The 16,852-nt window shown below is 42.9% G+C and overlaps 1 protein-coding gene across 2 annotated transcripts; it reads left to right on the forward strand.

The window, feature by feature from the left end:
• Positions 1–3,967: 3,967 nt before the first annotated feature.
• Positions 3,968–6,844, forward strand: LOC126694527 (uncharacterized). Of its 2 annotated transcripts, XM_050390854.1 has the most exons (4): positions 3,968–4,492; positions 5,583–5,762; positions 5,839–6,230; positions 6,307–6,844. In XM_050390854.1, the coding sequence occupies exons 3-4, from the start codon at positions 5,841–5,843 to the stop codon at positions 6,817–6,819; spliced, it is 903 nt and encodes a 300-aa protein (XP_050246811.1). In that variant the 5' UTR covers positions 3,968–4,492; positions 5,583–5,762; positions 5,839–5,840; the 3' UTR covers positions 6,820–6,844. The 2 variants fall into 2 exon arrangements, with proteins under 2 accessions (XP_050246811.1, XP_050246812.1); XM_050390855.1 differs by having other exon boundaries at positions 5,583–6,230.
• The last annotated feature ends 10,008 nt before the right edge of the window (positions 6,845–16,852 follow it).

Raw genomic sequence — 16,852 nt, forward strand, 5'->3', positions numbered from 1 at the left:
ATCCAAGTCCTCAATTGACTTTGCGTATTCGATCGCCTTCTCTATACGCTCCCTGTACCTGCTCTTAAGCTTGGGCCGTCTCTTAACTGCACAAAACAATGAGCAAAGGAGTTAGTGACGATAAAAATAAACACAACGAAACTCAAATCACAGGAAGAAATAATGACGCATCTAAGGTTGGGGTTCCCCACTGACGAAGCAACCTCGGGAGATCAACCAAAACCCCGTTATAGGGAGTTTCAAAGTTGTCCCCAGACACAAAGAAAAATCGGGACTTCCAGTACCTAAAAGATGAAGGTAGACCCTTGACAATCCTGGTCCTCCTCTCCCAAGGTACCAACTCATAATACCCGTGCTCCTTGGACTCTTTCAAATGGTACAAGTAGACGAGCTCGTCTACTTTAAGCATGCCTTCGTTTGTAGCAGCTAGCCATATCCCCATACAACTGACCACTATTCTCCAGAAGTTGGGCATAAGTTGCCCGGAGCAATACCAAAACGATCTAATAGCTCCATGAGGAACGGATGGACGAGGAACCTTAACCCACAAACGAAGGCAACCTCGTAAAAACATACCTCCCTAGGGAAGAAATGACAAACCTGATCCTCTTCATTGGGCAGACGAACCCTAACCCGCTCCGGAAACTGAAACCTATCCTTAAACCTACCTAATGTGTCGGCATCCATCCCACACACCTCCTCGAGGGCATGGAAAGCCCTAACCTCTTGATGGGAAGAGACGGTTGTATCTTCCTCCACTAGGACGTCATTAGACGACAACCCAGTCTTGAGCTCACTAGATTGCACTTTAGACATCCTTTTCCTCTCCTATATCAAACCCCCAAACCAATTGATCGATTGGCTGAGCACAGGAAACAACTCACCCACTACAACTCCTAGCCTACAACCCTAAAAAATGAAATTCTTAATCAGAGGGACAAAAGCACTAGAAGTGTCTAAAGAAGCACCTAAACGAGCAAACAAGAAAGAGATTGAGGGGCACACTACCCTAACCTCAAAACTATCCACATGCAAACCCAGAAAAAAGAGATGAATGCTAAAACCCCAAAAATCAAAAGCAAACACACAAAAAAAAAAAATCATAGCTTTATCGTAACCAAGAAAGAAAAGAAGAAAAAGGAAGAGAAGTGTACCTCAAAAGCGGGTGAATGTAGGAAGCACCACTCTGAGTAATGATTGGAAGTTTGGAAAAAAGTGAAAGGGAAAAGTGAGGAGAGGAGAAGTTTAAAAACTAAGGCTCAAAAAACTAAAATTCAGCGGGAAACCCAAGGGTCATACAATTGGAGCATTAACTCCACTGATCAGAATGTGCCATGTGGCCACGACGTGTGCGGCGCCACCACTATACATTTAATACAGAGCGAAATCCCAAGAGTCATGTACAACCCATAAACCTTTCATCTTCTGTGATTGTCATGACATGTCACGATGACCACAGAATCTGGGGGTTGTTGATGGGATTAATGAACTCAACTTCCCTGGACGACCTCATCCAAACCAACAAGGCAGTATTGACAGACGAATTAACCAAATGCCTCCGACGATATAAGCCACATTACTGACGAAAGTGTTAGGTTCTAAGAAATTAGGAACTAATGTATTAGAATTTCAATTTGTATTATGTTGGCAAACCATGATCAAAACATAGAGTCTAGGTTTAGGCTTGCTCAAAGTATGTTTATTTGTAAAATTGGAATCGAGTGATTGCAGAATTTATTGGACTAAATCTGCAAGGCTCGATCGATCGAAAATTAGACTCGATCGATCGAATCACGTGCAGATTTATTTTTCTGCAGAGTTCCAGTTCAGCCCAAACTCTACTTAAACATATTAGGGTTCAAGTAAAACTCTCCTATATATAAGGGAAACCCTAGAACGTTTTTTGAGTAGTTTTTAGAGAGAAAAGAGTGTGCCTTTTTCGTATTTAGGGTTTAATTCCTAAAAAGTTCTCTTATGTCTTCTACCGGTGCTATTCCTTGAAAAATCTCAAGATCCGGTATTGTAGAAGTTGCTGCCTTCTCTTGTCATCAAAGGTGTTGATGATCTAAACCTTGAAGGGTGGTCTTGGAGTCACAAACAGGAGAGTTTGTGTTGCTAAACCTTTGAGTGGGATCTCAAAGTCATAAACGGGGGTGTTTGTGTTTTGCAAAGGCCAAAGAAAGAAGGAGTCCGTGGATTCGGAGCTTGCACGTGGTCGTGTTAGTAAGTTCTACTGGTTGGTAGCAATAAGAAGTCGAGCGTGGGGGCTTGTAAGTCTTATTGTATGAACTTCGATTCTTTCTAGTGGATTTGCTTTTTACCTTGAGGATAGCTAGGTTAAATCCTCTCCAGGTTTTTTACTGGTTTGGTTTTCTTGGGTGATCATATCATTGTCTTATTTATTTTCCGCTGCTATGCATGATATAATTGTTTGATTGTGATAACCTAGACTTGGAATTTGGACTAAGTAACAACTTGGTTAATTAACTAGGTTAATCCAATTGTGTTTTAAGGGGTCTAAAAACTAACAGAAAGTAAAGAAGCCATTCAATGCAGTCAAATGAATGCCTCAGACGGTTATAGGGACAGCTGTACAGATCGCTGGAAGCCCATCAAAGCTCACATCATTGACCATGAGGCATTACCAAAAGAAGCATTAAAGCCACCATAACAGCCACAACGGCTAAGGGCTACGAGAATGTATATATACAACCCTCCCAGCACCAACATAGGGTACAAAGACTCACCTAAAAGCACTCCTTGTTATTTTGACATTTTGTTATTTCCCTAAAAGCCTTTTATACTAACTTTGGCATCGGAGGCATTGTGGCAAGCACCACACTGGTGACCATCTTAGGGGATTGCTACTTTTACTGCGACATAAACGAGGACTGGGCTCCGTTTGGACATGTTTGCAGTTATTGATGAATTTGCACTTCATCACTCTGTTTCCAAATGCTATATACAATAGCACCCAAATTCAACTTGCAAACCACAAAGCACTGACTCTAAGGGTAATCAAACTCACTATACTCACTACTTTAATAATATATAGTCACTACTACTTCAAGACCCAATTGCTAGTTTAATAAGGTCCAGGAAAGATGTGAAAAAGAGACAAATGTTTTATTTTCCATTTGAAGTTTTTGGTAACAGAAAGAGGGGGAAAGAAGTGAGAGGAAGAGAAAATATTTGTGTCAAATTTTTAATAATTATTATCTGAATTTTTATTTAATAAATTATAGGAGTAAAAACGTCAAGTTTACTTATACGCATAATTTTCTCTCTATTTTTTCCATCCAAGTTTCATTAATGGTAGAATGAATGAAGGGCTCTAAAAAAAAATCATCATTTCTTCTTTTTAAAATTTGAAAAATTATGAACTATCTTTTATGTTTCTTTCACCATGGATAAGGAAAATTCCATGAACCCAGCCAACTTACTAGACTTTACTCACTTTTGTTTTTTAAGAAAGAGACTCTACTCACTTGAGCATACACGTCTAGATTTGTACTATTTCATTTTACAATACACCTAACATTTTTATTCTTATTTTAACATTCAATACAGTAAAATAATATAATTACATAATAAAATAATATAAAAAAAGAGGAAAGAGAAGAAGTCATTCAATAAAGAAAGTTAATAAACATTGAACCAAATTGATGGAACACAAATCCGTCAGTGAATGTGCAGATGGAATCACCCGTGAGGCGTGAAGGTTTGCTCGTCGAGAGACACCGGTGTGGCGCCTGCCACAAAGTCTCCGATGCCAAAGTTAGGATCACAGTTAAACACAATAAAGAAAAGAATAGATAGTTTCAGAGTATTTTTGCATATATCTCCTTCTGTTGGTTGTGTGAGAGTTTTATACCTGAGCCCATCAGGGCTAGCCGTTGAGGCTGTTAATGCTTTCTTTTGTAACGCACCTGGCCAGTAATGAGACTTTTACTAGGCCCTCCAACGGTCTTCTTGGTTGATTTGGTAACTGCTCGGATCATTGATTGATCGTATTGAATAACTCTTTGCCTCGTCGGTGATGATAGCTTCCTTCGCTGTTTCTGCTCACTTCGTCATGGATGGTTCTCTCGTCAGTAATGTTATCTTCGTCAGCGGTATGTAGAGTTGTCATTCCCGTCAGTTGCCCCCCAGGTTCTGGGGTCGTCGGTGACCTGTCATGACGATCACAGAAGCTGAAAAGTTTTTCTTGTGACTCTTGGGGTTCTGTTCCGCCTTTAATGTTTAGTGGCGGCGTTACACGCAATCATGGCCACGTGGCGCTTGATGGTCTGTGGAATTAATGGCATGACCCTTGGGTTTCCCGCTGGTTTTTCAATCGTTTTTTGGCCCACATTTAAAACTTCTCCTTTTCAACTTTTCGTTTATTTCTCAGAGAGCAAAAGCAAACCAGTTTTTTAGAGATACTCTGAATATTGTGGCTTCCTTCTTCTCCGATCTGCCTTGTGCTGCTTCTGCCGTTCCGCCATTGGAGGTATGTTCTTCTTTCCTTTTTCTTTCTTCTTTTTCTTCTTTTACTGTATAATTTCTGATTTGCTATTCCCTTTTCGCTTCTATTCTGGTGTTGGCTTTTGCTTTTCTTTTGGGGTTTCAGTTTCGTGCTTTGTTTTCCTTTTGGTTTCTGTATTTTCCATGGTTGATAGCTTAGAGGTTAGGACAGCTTGCCCGTCGATCTCCTTCCTTTTTGCGCGTCTAGGGGGATCTTTGGGTACTTACCCTTTTTTGGAAAATTTTGTGTACGAAGGCAATAGTCTGAGTGTCGTTTTGAGTGAGTTGTTACCGTTGCTCCGTCAATCGCTAAATTGGTTTGAGGGTTTAGGAGGGAGAAGATTAATGTCTGAGGTTAGGTCTAGTGACCTCGAGACTGGGCTATCGTCCAGTGGTGGCCCGGCTGAAGGAGATACCGCCGTCTCTGGTTCTCGAGAGGTTAGGGCTTTTTATGCCCTTAGGGAGATTTGTGGTCTGGATGACGAGACCGTGAATAGATTTAAGGATAGGTTTCAATTTCCGTCTAGGGTTCGTGTTCGTCGTCCCAGGGAAGAAGATAGGGCTTGTCACTTCTTTCCAGGCGAAATATGTTTTTATGAGTCAGCCTTCACCTGTGGGCTTAGGTTCCCCGTCCACCCGTTCCTGATGGAACTTTTAAATCATTTTGGTATAGCCCCTGGACAGCTCATGCCAAACTCGTGGAGGATCGTCATTAACTGTATGCAAATATGGTTGGCCTCCAACGGGGATATGATCAGGATAGGTGAGCTCACCTACCTGTATCGTTTGAAAGAGTCTAAAGAGTGGGGATATTACGAATTAGTCCCTTGGGAGAGAAAGATTAGAATCGTCAAGGGATTGCCTTCGTCATTCAGGTATTGGAAGTCGCGCTTTTTCTTTGTGTCTGGGGACGACTTCGAGACCCAATCTAGCAGTGATTGGGGTGATATCCCGAGGTTACTCCGTCGGTGGGGAACCCCGACCTTAGGTGCGTCAGTATTTCTCCCCGTTGTTTCAATCTTGCCAATTTTCAAGTTCTGATCTTGCTGACTTCTTTGTTTCTTTGTTTGGTATAGTTAAGAGACGGCCTGGGCTGAAGAGACGATATAAGGAACGTATAGAGACCGCCATCGGGTACGCTGAGACGATTGAGAGCTGGGACGAGCTGGTTGACCCTCGATCTCTTGCGTTTTACAACCTTGGTCCTGACCCATCTCCTTTCGTTCTTCGTCAGCTTGGCATTGAAGGAAAAAAGAGTAAGTTTTAACTTCGTCAATGCTGATTCATCTTCTGTACACTTAAGCACTTCTTTGACACACTTTCTTCTTGCAGAGATGACGACCAAGTTTAACAAGGACATGTATGCAAAGATGAGGTCAAAGAAGGACGAACCCCTGTCCAATTTGGGGAAGAAGACCGTGCGAGTTACCGGGAAGGGTTCTGCCTCCATCCCGCTCAGCATTGTTCCTTCCATAGCCTCTGAAACGACGAGGACTGCCTCCCCGACCGCTTCAATAGAAGAGATTCCTACTCCTGGCTCTAAAAGGCCGCGCGTGGTTGGCAAAGGAAAGGAGAAGACTGATACTCGTCCGTCCACCATATGGGATGACGAGTCTTTGGCTGTGGAAAGAGCTCACGAGGTCGTTACTTCAGCGGACTTGAAGGCTCTATCTGACTTGTCCTTAAACGATGTGGCTTCCCGTCACGTCCACAAACTGGTCCAGGTTCGGGTTCTTCCCTCTTCATCATTTCTTTTTTTTTTTTTTTTTTTTTTATAGACGACTTCATAATTTCCTCCAGGTGTTGGGAGAGAGTATCCATATCACTGCTGAGTACCTCACTCAAGGGGCCAAGGTGGCGTCTCTGGCGACCCGGATGGAGGCTCAGGAGAGGGAGAACTCTGACCTGAGGACGAACCTGATTACTTCTATGGACGAGGCCACGACACTGAAGGAGAAGGTCAAGGTGCTGGAGGACGACCTCAGAGTTGAGCGCGGGTTGACTCAGGAGAAGGACGAGCAACTTCAGGCAGCCAAGGAGAAGCTAGTGAACATCGCCGCTCGATCCGTGGAGGCTTTCCAGACCACTGATGAGTACAACACCGTGCTCTTCAGCTGGTATTTTAAGGGATTTGAGCTTCTCCGGAGGTACATGATCAAGCATCCTTCCGGAGTCAACCTGGAGAGCCTGGATTTGGAGGAGGTGGACAAGGAAATGGCCCTGGAGGAGGCAGCTTCGTCTTCTGCCCCCGGTGATGATGTTCCTGAACCCGTTGCTGACGTGCCGGCCAGTGAAGGCACAGCTGATGCTTGACTCTACTTACTTAGAAAAATATTATTGTGGGTGCCCGTCTTGTTTTTGGGCTTTTCTTTTTTTTTGTAAATCTAATTTCAAAACAATTTGCTTTATTTTGAAAACAATGATATCGACCCAGTGTTTATGGGCTGGAATGAAGCGTACTTACTTTTCTTCTGGCTGGTTTACATCCGTCCGTACTTTTTGTGCTTTGTTAATTAGTTGTTGATTTAATGCACTGTGCTCTTCTGTGAACTGACTCCTGCCATTCGACTTACGTCCGTCTAGACGGACTCTTGTCCCTTGTTCTTTTAACGTCAGTAATTTACATCCGTCAAGGCGGAATTTTATTACTTAGTATTTTAACCATAGTATTATGGTCTTCAGTAATTTACATCCGTCAAGGCGGAATCTTATTACTTAGTCTTTTAACCATAGTATTATGGTCGTCGGTAACTTACATCCGTCAAGGCGGAATCTTGTTACTTAAGTCTTTCAACCAGTGTTATGGCCGTCGGTAACCTACATCCGTCAAGGCGGAATCTTGTTACTTAAGTCTTTCAACCAGTGTTATGGTCGTTGGTAACCTACATCCGTCAAGGCGGAATCTTGTTACTTAAGTCTTTTAACCATAGTATTATGGTCGTCGGTAACTTACATCCGTCAAGGCGGAATCTTGTTACTTAGTGATTTATAGGCCTCATGGTTGACCTGTACTGCCTGCGCAAAAACATTGAATGAATAATACTTTTATTAACTTCAATAACGAGTGCATTCGTGTGTTACATTTACTCATGGTATTTCTTTAAATGCTCAATGTTCCAAGGACGAGGGAGTTTTCGTCCGTCCATAGTTTCCAGATGGTAACTCCCTTGCCTAGAGTAATGAACGACGCGATATGGCCCTTCCCATGTAGGGCCCAGCTTCCCTTGAGTCTGGTCTTTAGTAGCTATAGTGACTTTGCGAAGGACGAGGTCCCCTATGGCCAGCCGCCTGAGTTTGACCCTCTTATTGTAATACTCGGCCATTTTCTTTTGATACTTTGTCATTCGACTGGACGCATTGTCTCTTATTTCATCCAAGCAATCCAGGTTGAACCGCAGTCCCTCGTCATTGAGTCCCTCTCTGAAAGCTCCTCGCCTGATGCTTGTTACTCCAACTTCTACTGGGATCACTGCTTCTGAGCCGTAGGTGAGCCTGAAGGGTGTCTCTCCTGTCGGGGTTCTGGCTGTAGTCCTGTATGCCCACAAGACATTAGGCAGTTCTTCGGGCCAGGCACCTTTTGCTTCGTCCAGCTTGGTTTTGATTATCTTGAGCAACGTCCTGTTTGTTACTTCCGTCTGTCCATTTGCCTGGGGGTGTCCCGGGGATGAGAATTGATTCTTGATCCCGAGGTTCGAGCAGAACTCTCTGAAGCCTTGGCTATCGAACTGCTTCCCATTATCGGATATGATCGTCAAAGGGATCCCGAACCTGCAGATAATGTTTTTCCATACGAAGCTCCGGATCCGAGCCTCAGTGATGGTTGCTAGAGCCTCTGCTTCAACCCATTTTGTGAAATAGTCAATAGCAACTAGAAGGAATTTTACCTGACCTTTACCTTGGGGCAGAGGACCGACGATGTCGATTCCCCATTGTGCGAATGGCCATGGGGAGGATATGGTCGTCATCTTCTCTGCTGGAAGCCGTTGTACATTCCCGTACCGCTGGCATCTGTTGCATCTCCTGACGAGGTTAGCAGCATCCCCCTGCATGGTTGGCCAAAAGTACCCCGCTCTTATCACTTTGTTTACTAGGGATCTGGGGCCGGCATGGTCGCCACAGACTCCTCCGTGTACCTCTTCTAGGATGTATTTGGCCTCGTCCTCGTCGACGCACTTCAGGTAGGGCATAGAGAAGCCTCTCTTGTACAAGACGTCATTTAGGATCGTGAACCTAGCCGCTCTCTTTCTGACCTTTCTGGCTTCGTCAGTATTCTGAGGTAAGTGTCCGTCTTGGAGGTAGGATATCAAGGGCGTCATCCAGGTGTTTGTGCTCTGGGTGGTGAGCACTGCCGCCTCCTCAATACTTGGGCATTTCTGAATTTCTATTGCCATGTCTGCGCTTGTCATTCCTGCTTCTGACGATGCTAGTTTCGACACTTCGTCAGCTTCAATATTCTGGTTTCTTGGTATCTGGACGAAATCCACTGTGTCGAACTCCTGAGTTAGCTGCCTTGTCAGTTTAAGGTATTTCTGCATCCTTTCCTCCTTTGCCTCGTACTCTCCACTGATCTGTCCGATTACCAGCTTTGAATCACTCTGGATAAGCAAGTTTTTGGCACCAAGAGCTTTTCCAAGCCTCAAGCCCGTCAGTATTCCTTCATATTCGGCTTCGTTATTGGTGGCTGGGAACTCCAGTTGAACTCCATATTTCATCACTTCTCCGTCGGGGGTGGTTATGACGACCCCTACTCCCCCCCTCTTTTGGGCTGACGAACCATCTGTCTGTATTATCCATTTTCCAACTACGTCGGTAGTTCCTGCTTCATCTGGAAGAGTGAATTCAGCGATGAAGTCAGCCAGGGCTTGTGCCTTGATGGCTGCTCTTGGATGGTACTCGATGTCAAATTGACTGAGTTCGATTGCCCATTGGACCATTCTCCCTGCTGCTTCCGGTTTGTTCATTGACTTCTTGATTGGCTGGTCCGTCATTACGAGGATAGGATTTGACTGGAAATACGGTCTGAGCTTGCGCGAAGCTACTATAAGTGCGAACGCAATCTTTTCAATTCTTGGGTACCTGAACTCAGCTCCTTGAAAGGCCTGGCTGACGTAGTACACCGGGAGTTGCTTCTTGCCTTCTTCTCTAATCAAGGCTGCGCTGACTGCCGACGCTGATACTGCCAGGTACAAATATAGGTTCTCCCCTCCTTTAGACGGGCTCAGGAGAGGTGGACTGCTCAGATATCGTTTCAACTCTTGGAACGCTGCTTCGCATTCGTCAGTCCAAGCAAAGGCCTGCTTGAGGGTTTTGAAAAAGGGCAAGCATTTGTCTGTGGCCCTGGAGACGAACCTGTTTAGAGCTGCTATCCTTCCCGTAAGTTTTTGTACATCCTTGACGGTTTTGGGTGAAGCCATGTCAATGATAGCTTGTACCTTCTCTGGATTGGCTTCTATTCCTCTCTGGGACACCATGAATCCCAGGAATTTTCCCGAGGCTACCCCAAAAACACATTTGCTAGGATTTAACTTCATCTGGTGTTTTCTCAGGGTTGCAAAAGTCTCCTCCAGGTCGTCCAGATGGGCGAGCTCTTCCTTACTCTTGACGAGCATATCGTCTACGTATACTTCCATGTTCCTGCCAATTTGTTGATTGAACATTTTGTTTACCAACCTCTGGTATGTAGCTCCAGCGTTTTTCAACCCAAAAGGCATCACCTTGTAACAATAGAGTCCCTGGCTGGTGATGAAGGCGGTCTTCTCCTGGTCTTCTTCAGCCATCTTTATCTGGTTGTACCCTGAGAAGGCATCCATGAACGTCAACAACTTGTGTCCAGCGGTAGAATCCACGAGTTGGTCTATCCTTGGTAGAGGGAAGCTGTCCTTTGGGCATGCTTTATTCAGATCAGTGAAGTCTACACACATTCTCCACTTTCCATTTGGTTTCTTTACCAGGACGATGTTGGCGAGCCATTCTGGGTAGTATACCTCTCGGATGAACCCTGCTGTCAATAGTTTGGTTACCTCTTCTGCTACTGCCTGATCTCGCTCTGGAGCGAAAGTTCTTCGTCGTTGCTGAACGGGCTTCTTGTTGGCGTCCACATTTAGTCTATGCTGGATGATCCCTGGAGATATGCCTGGCATGTCCTCGTGACTCCATGCGAAGACATCAAGATTCCCTTTAAGGAACTTTATGAGTTTCACTCTCATCTCAGGGCTTAGCGTCGTCCCTATCCTGGTTGTCCTGTCCGCATTTCCTTCTACCAACTCTACTGCTTCCAGGATCTCCATTTTGTCTTCCTCTTTTTCTTCTATCGTCCACGTGTGGTTCTCCTTTCTTGCCAGTACGGCCTGGTAGCACTCCCTCGCCAGGACCTGATCTCCCTTTACTTCACCTACACCGTCGTCTGTTGGGAATTTCACCTTCAAACAGTATGTGGACGTTGCTGCCTTCCATTTGTTTAGGGTAGGCCTCCCAATGATGACATTGTAGGACGAGGGGCAATCTACAACCAGGAAATCTACTTGTTTGGTCAGCTGCAACGGATAGGTCCCTGCTGTTACCGTCAGAGTCACTATACCCCTGGGGTAGACCCTGTCTCCACTGAAACTGACAAGCGGAGAGTCAAAAGGACGGAGCCTTTTTGGATCTAACTTCAACTGCTGGAAGGCTGGGAGGTAGATGATGTCCGCCGAGCTTCCGTTATCAACAAGGATCCTTCTGGTATTGAACCCTTCTATATTCAGCACTATGACCAGGGGATCGTTGTGAGGCTGTTTCACTCCCCTGGCGTCTCCTTCATTAAAGGACATATCTTGGTATGTTCGTCGGTACTTGGACGGAGGAACAGCGTGGACGCTGTTTACCTGTCTGTGGTATGCCTTTCTAAGCGACCTGAATGACCCTCCTGAGACTGGTCCTCCCGTGATCGTGTTTATCTCCCCGATCACTTTGCGTGGAGGTTGGGACGTATGGTCGTCATCCCGAATGAAGGATTCATTTTGGGTCCTGTTGTCGTCTCTGAACTTGTTATGTTCTCCTTTCTTTACAAATTTCTGCAACTTTCCTTTCCGTATTAACTCCTCTATTTGTTCCTTCAGGTCTCTGCAATCTTCCGTGTTGTGGCCGTGGTCTCTGTGGAACCGGCAATACTTGTTCTTGTCACGTACGTTGGGGGACGAGTGTAATGGCCTGGGCCATTTGAGATGATGCTCGTCCTTGATCTGCGTGAAAATCTTGTCAACAGGCATAACCAATGGAGTAAATTTTACCTGACGAGGATTTCTTTCATCCCTCCTTCTATTCCCGTCATTGTTCCGACGTTCTGGTCTGTCTCTCTTTTGCCCTCTGCGGTCGTCTTCCCGCTTGGGTTTGTCTCCCAGCCTCTCGGTATCTTTTATGGCAGCTAGAGCGTCTTCCGCGTTCATGTATTTTTGGGCCTTCAGGAGCATCTCAGCCATTGTCTTCGGGGGGTTTTTGGCAAGAGAGGCTACAAGATCTCTGGATTTCAACCCTGCCTTGAAGGTCGTCAATTGCACCTTGTCATCAGCTTCGTCCACCTCCAGAGTTTCCCGGGTGAATCGCTTGACATATGTCCTCAGAGTCTCCTTCTCTCCCTGTCTTATGGTGAGTAAGTAATCTACTGGTCTCCTTGGGCGTTGTCCCCCTATGAAGTGACGCAGGAAAGCGCTGCTTAGCTGGTCGAAGTTGTCTATGGACGAGTTTGGCAACTTAGTAAACCATTCTCTTGCTGCTCCTTTGAGAGTTGTAGGGAAGGAACGGCATAATATCTCGTCAGGTGGTTGTTGAAGGCCCAGAGTCGTCTTAAAGGTATTAAGATGATCCTGAGGGTCCTTGAGTCCGTCAAATGGTTCTAACTGAGGCAGGCGAAACTTTGACGGCACGGGGCAATCAAGTACTGCTGCAGTGAAGGGTGAATCTGTAGCCCTTACCATCTTGTCTACACTCCGGTCTGTCTTTTCCTTGATGGCGCTCCTTAGTTCGTCCATCTCTTTCCTCATTTCCCGAAGAAGATCTGAGTTTTGTTCGTCCGGAGTAGTTGGTCTCCGGGGGGTTTCCCTCTGTTGGCTATCCCCCTCTCCCTCCGTGTTACCCTTGGACCGGTTTTCTTCCTGTTGAGCTTGTTGAACCTGCTGGAGTCGCAGCTTCATTTCCTGGTTCTGCCTGGTGAGTTCCTCAATGGTGGCTGCCAGGGCTTGAACTTGCTGGGCCAAGGCCGTTGAATCTGGGTTGGATTCCATCTGGATATGGTGAATTGATGGAAACTACGTTTTCGACTATAAATCTGAAAACTCGTCCCCACAGACGGCGCCAAACTGATGGAACACAAATCCGTCAGTGAATGTGCAGATGGAATCACCCGTGAGGCGTGAAGGTTTGCTCGTCGAGAGACACCGGTGTGGCGCCTGCCACAAAGTCTCCGATGCCAAAGTTAGGATCACAGTTAAACACAATAAAGAAAAGAATAGATAGTTTCAGAGTATTTTTGCATATATCTCCTTCTGTTGGTTGTGTGAGAGTTTTATACCTGAGCCCATCAGGGCTAGCCGTTGAGGCTGTTAATGCTTTCTTTTGTAACGCACCTGGCCAGTAATGAGACTTTTACTAGGCCCTCCAACGGTCTTCTTGGTTGATTTGGTAACTGCTCGGATCATTGATTGATCGTATTGAATAACTCTTTGCCTCGTCGGTGATGATAGCTTCCTTCGCTGTTTCTGCTCACTTCGTCATGGATGGTTCTCTCGTCAGTAATGTTATCTTCGTCAGCGGTATGTAGAGTTGTCATTCCCGTCACAAATGATACAATAATATTTATTTTTAAATTAGAAAAATCTTGAAATATTGAACCAGATGAAATAAAAAAATCAACATTTAATTTTTTTTTTGTGCCACTTGAGATTATTTCAATTCTCTTTGCAAAGAATACGTCACTTGGCAGAAATTTATATTTTTCCACATGAGGTCTCTTTCCTCATGCTTTATTTCATTAAATTAGAATTTGTATACTAGGGGTGGCCAAAGTGTATCATAGTTATAAAAAGAAAATACTAAAAAAAACAAAAAGTGCACAAGGTCTAACATAACTTTTATCACGAACTGATGAAGTAATAAGATGTAAATTAATGGTAGACAATTGACAAAGATAGTAAAAATGAAGGCAATTATTATTCATCAATCATAAGTAATACCATTTTAGTTAGTTGAGAATTCAACAAGTTTGGAAATGATGTTGAGTCGAGTAGCCAGCTTGTCAGTAGAGCCATTAATTTCCTCTAGACGTCGACCTTAGAAGAAATGGTCATTAGCTTCAGAGCCTCTCTACGATTGCGCCAACAAGTACCATAGAAAATTTCACATACTCTTACAAATTACAATTCAACTCACCTAGGTCCACTCAATACAAAAATAGAGAGAATGTGAAAATTTCAGTACATCATAGACTTTCTTTTGTTAATCAAAATTGATAACAAAAGTGAGGGGAACGAAAATTTTCACATTAGTTGAATCGACAATTATTAATAGTAAGTAAAAAGATGTTAATAATAAACTTGAATAAAATTAAGTAAAAATTTATCAACTTAATAATTGAAAAAAAAAAATTGATAGTTGTTACTTATTACCCAGTAATACTGTATATATATATATATATATTGTGAAATTTTTTGTGTCTATAAAGTTGTTTCTTTTTAAATTTTCTCTTTAGAAGTGGACAACATATAATGGAATTTCTTATATTAGGAAAAGTCCAGGCACCGTCCTTCTTGTCTCGTGTCTTAGACTCTTTGTGGAGGATTCAAAAGAATGAGTGATGGGGTGAAAAGAAAGAATGTTCCTTTAAAAATAGTGGGAATTGGATGCTTAGGCCCGTTTGGTACGTGTGTTTAAATAATAGTTTTCAATTTTTTTGGAAAGACGTGTGGGTGAAAAAGTGTGTGAAATATGTGTAATATTGTTTAAAATGTGAAAACATGTGTTTGAACTCGCGTACCAAATGGGGCCATAGTGTATATCTTCATATTCTAGTAGCTCATTTATTCAAAGATCATAGAAAATGACTCTAGATTAAAGCAAGTCAACTAAACCTACACGGTATTTGAGACTTGTCGTCTTGTGATGCATCGAATTTCTTGGGAAGTTTCTCTGCTGATGAGTAGAAAAGTAGAACCAGGCAATGTTTTATGTTTACATATGTACTGCTTAGATTGCTCAACTTTCCTAGATGGACTTGTACAAACAAGCCTACCATAGGCGATGGTACTGAGATAATAGGTGACCAAAACACAGGAACAGGACAACGAATTGAGGCACTGGACGGAGAGTTTACATGACGAATGATCCTCCATAGTGGACGGATTCTAGCTACACGGACACAAGGTGGATAGATATCAAGGCCATGTGGCACCCACATGGCTTAATTGGACTCTAAGGAATCCTAAATAGAAATATCTTGCACTCTACGATTGATCCTAGTTAATGGAATCTCTATATGGGAAGAATCTCGCAAAATACGTACATTTATTAGGATCTTCCCCACAAGAAAACATCTTCTTACTCAAGAAATTAAGGTCGGTTCTACACCACCATAAAAAACCCAAGCCCTCAGAAAACAAGGTATGCATAATTTAGCCCAGCTCTGGCATTCTAGAGTTGTGAAAGTTCTCTAACTTAACATTCGGAGGGTCTTTGACTGGTGCCATACCGGTACTCTCTGTAGGGTTTTTCTTCTTCTTCTTCTTTGCTGTGCAGATTTTATCTAAAGCATGTGAGGACCGTGCAAATTACTAATGATTTTCGGCATCATCACTAAGCAAATTAATCTAAAGCCAGAGAGAGAGGATGACTCAAACTCAGTTGTAAGTAAAATAAAAAACCAAATCATTTCTTTTTCTTTCCTTAGTTGTTTGTGTTTGTTTCCTGTTATTAATTATTCTTGATGGCAGGGTTAGCAGTGGGTTAGAGTTGGCAAATTTTGTGGTGAGCCTTGATGTCTTGCACGATGCATATGTTTGCTAAAGAGCATCTTTGACCCTAATTATCTTGAAATGTTGGAGAATGAACCTATAAAATTGTGTTACTAGGATTTTTTTTTTTTTTTTTTAATTTTTAAAAAAGAGCTATAATAAAATAGGGATAATTACAATAAACCCACCTGAAGTATGACTCGTTTTCACTTTGCCTACCCGTGGTTTAAAACTTTACACTATGCCCACCTAAGGTTAGTTCCGTTAGCCTTCCGGAACCCATCTCTCCATTTGCCGTTTGAAAAGCACATTTTTAGGCAAAAACAAATATAACAAGAATCAAAAAGTTAGGGCTTTAATATCTATGGAAAAGCTCTAAAATTAAAGAAGGGAAGTTTGAGTGATGGTCAAAAGCAAGATTGTATAGTTTCTCAAGAACAAAGAATGGAAGCTGGTTTTCTAGTAATACCAAGTCAAGCCTCAAGAAAGCCTCAAGAAAGCAGACATCCAGAGGTTTGGAAACCGCTCATGCCAAACAACCAACAGCCTTGCTTGAGATAGCACATCAAGAGGAATAACAAAAAAACCTAAGAATTAAACAAACTGAGGACATATATAAACAAAAACAGAACAGCCACTAAGTACTTGATTTTCAAAAACAATGTGGTTCAAGTTGCAGCAAACCTTGAAATGAAAAATGAAGAAAAACAAACCAGAAACAGTGACACACTTCACATCAAAGATTGAATAATTTAAACAAATGAAAACAAATTGAATCTAAATTTAGCTAATTCCAGGTTACATATAGTTAAAAATAAAATTAACAGGACCATATAAAAAACACAAAATTAGGCTCTTTTTTTTTATTTTTTTATTTATATGGATAAACCTAAATTAAGCTTAGAATTGTTTAAAGGACGATTACATATTAACTTTGAATTATAGTACATACCCAGCAAAGAAAATTCCCAAAAGAAAAAAGAATAACCCTCCAATGATTCTAAGTTCTATGCCTTTAACAATGTGGTGTTGCCCTTTTGACAGAGTAAACTATGTATTATGGGAAAGTATTTGATACACCCCATGTTTTTCTAAAGTTCAAACCTCAAATTAATAGGACACAACAGCTGATAAACAAATTTCAACAAGTGAAAACTCCCAATACCCACAAGTGGGTTTTTTGTCCTCTCAAGAGCCCAACCAAGATCATGTGATACACAAACCCAAAAAGATAAAGGAATCCAAATCTAAACAACCAAAGTGAAGACGATGAAAATGTTTACCTGAATGTCTAGACTTTCCAAGTTTCCAGTGAGCTATTCGGATTGGGGTTATGAAGGAGGAGGGTTGGTGGTTCCGTGGCAGTG

Source organism: Quercus robur, chromosome 8 (assembly GCF_932294415.1).
Source record: "Quercus robur chromosome 8, dhQueRobu3.1, whole genome shotgun sequence".
NCBI lineage: Eukaryota > Viridiplantae > Streptophyta > Magnoliopsida > Fagales > Fagaceae > Quercus > Quercus robur.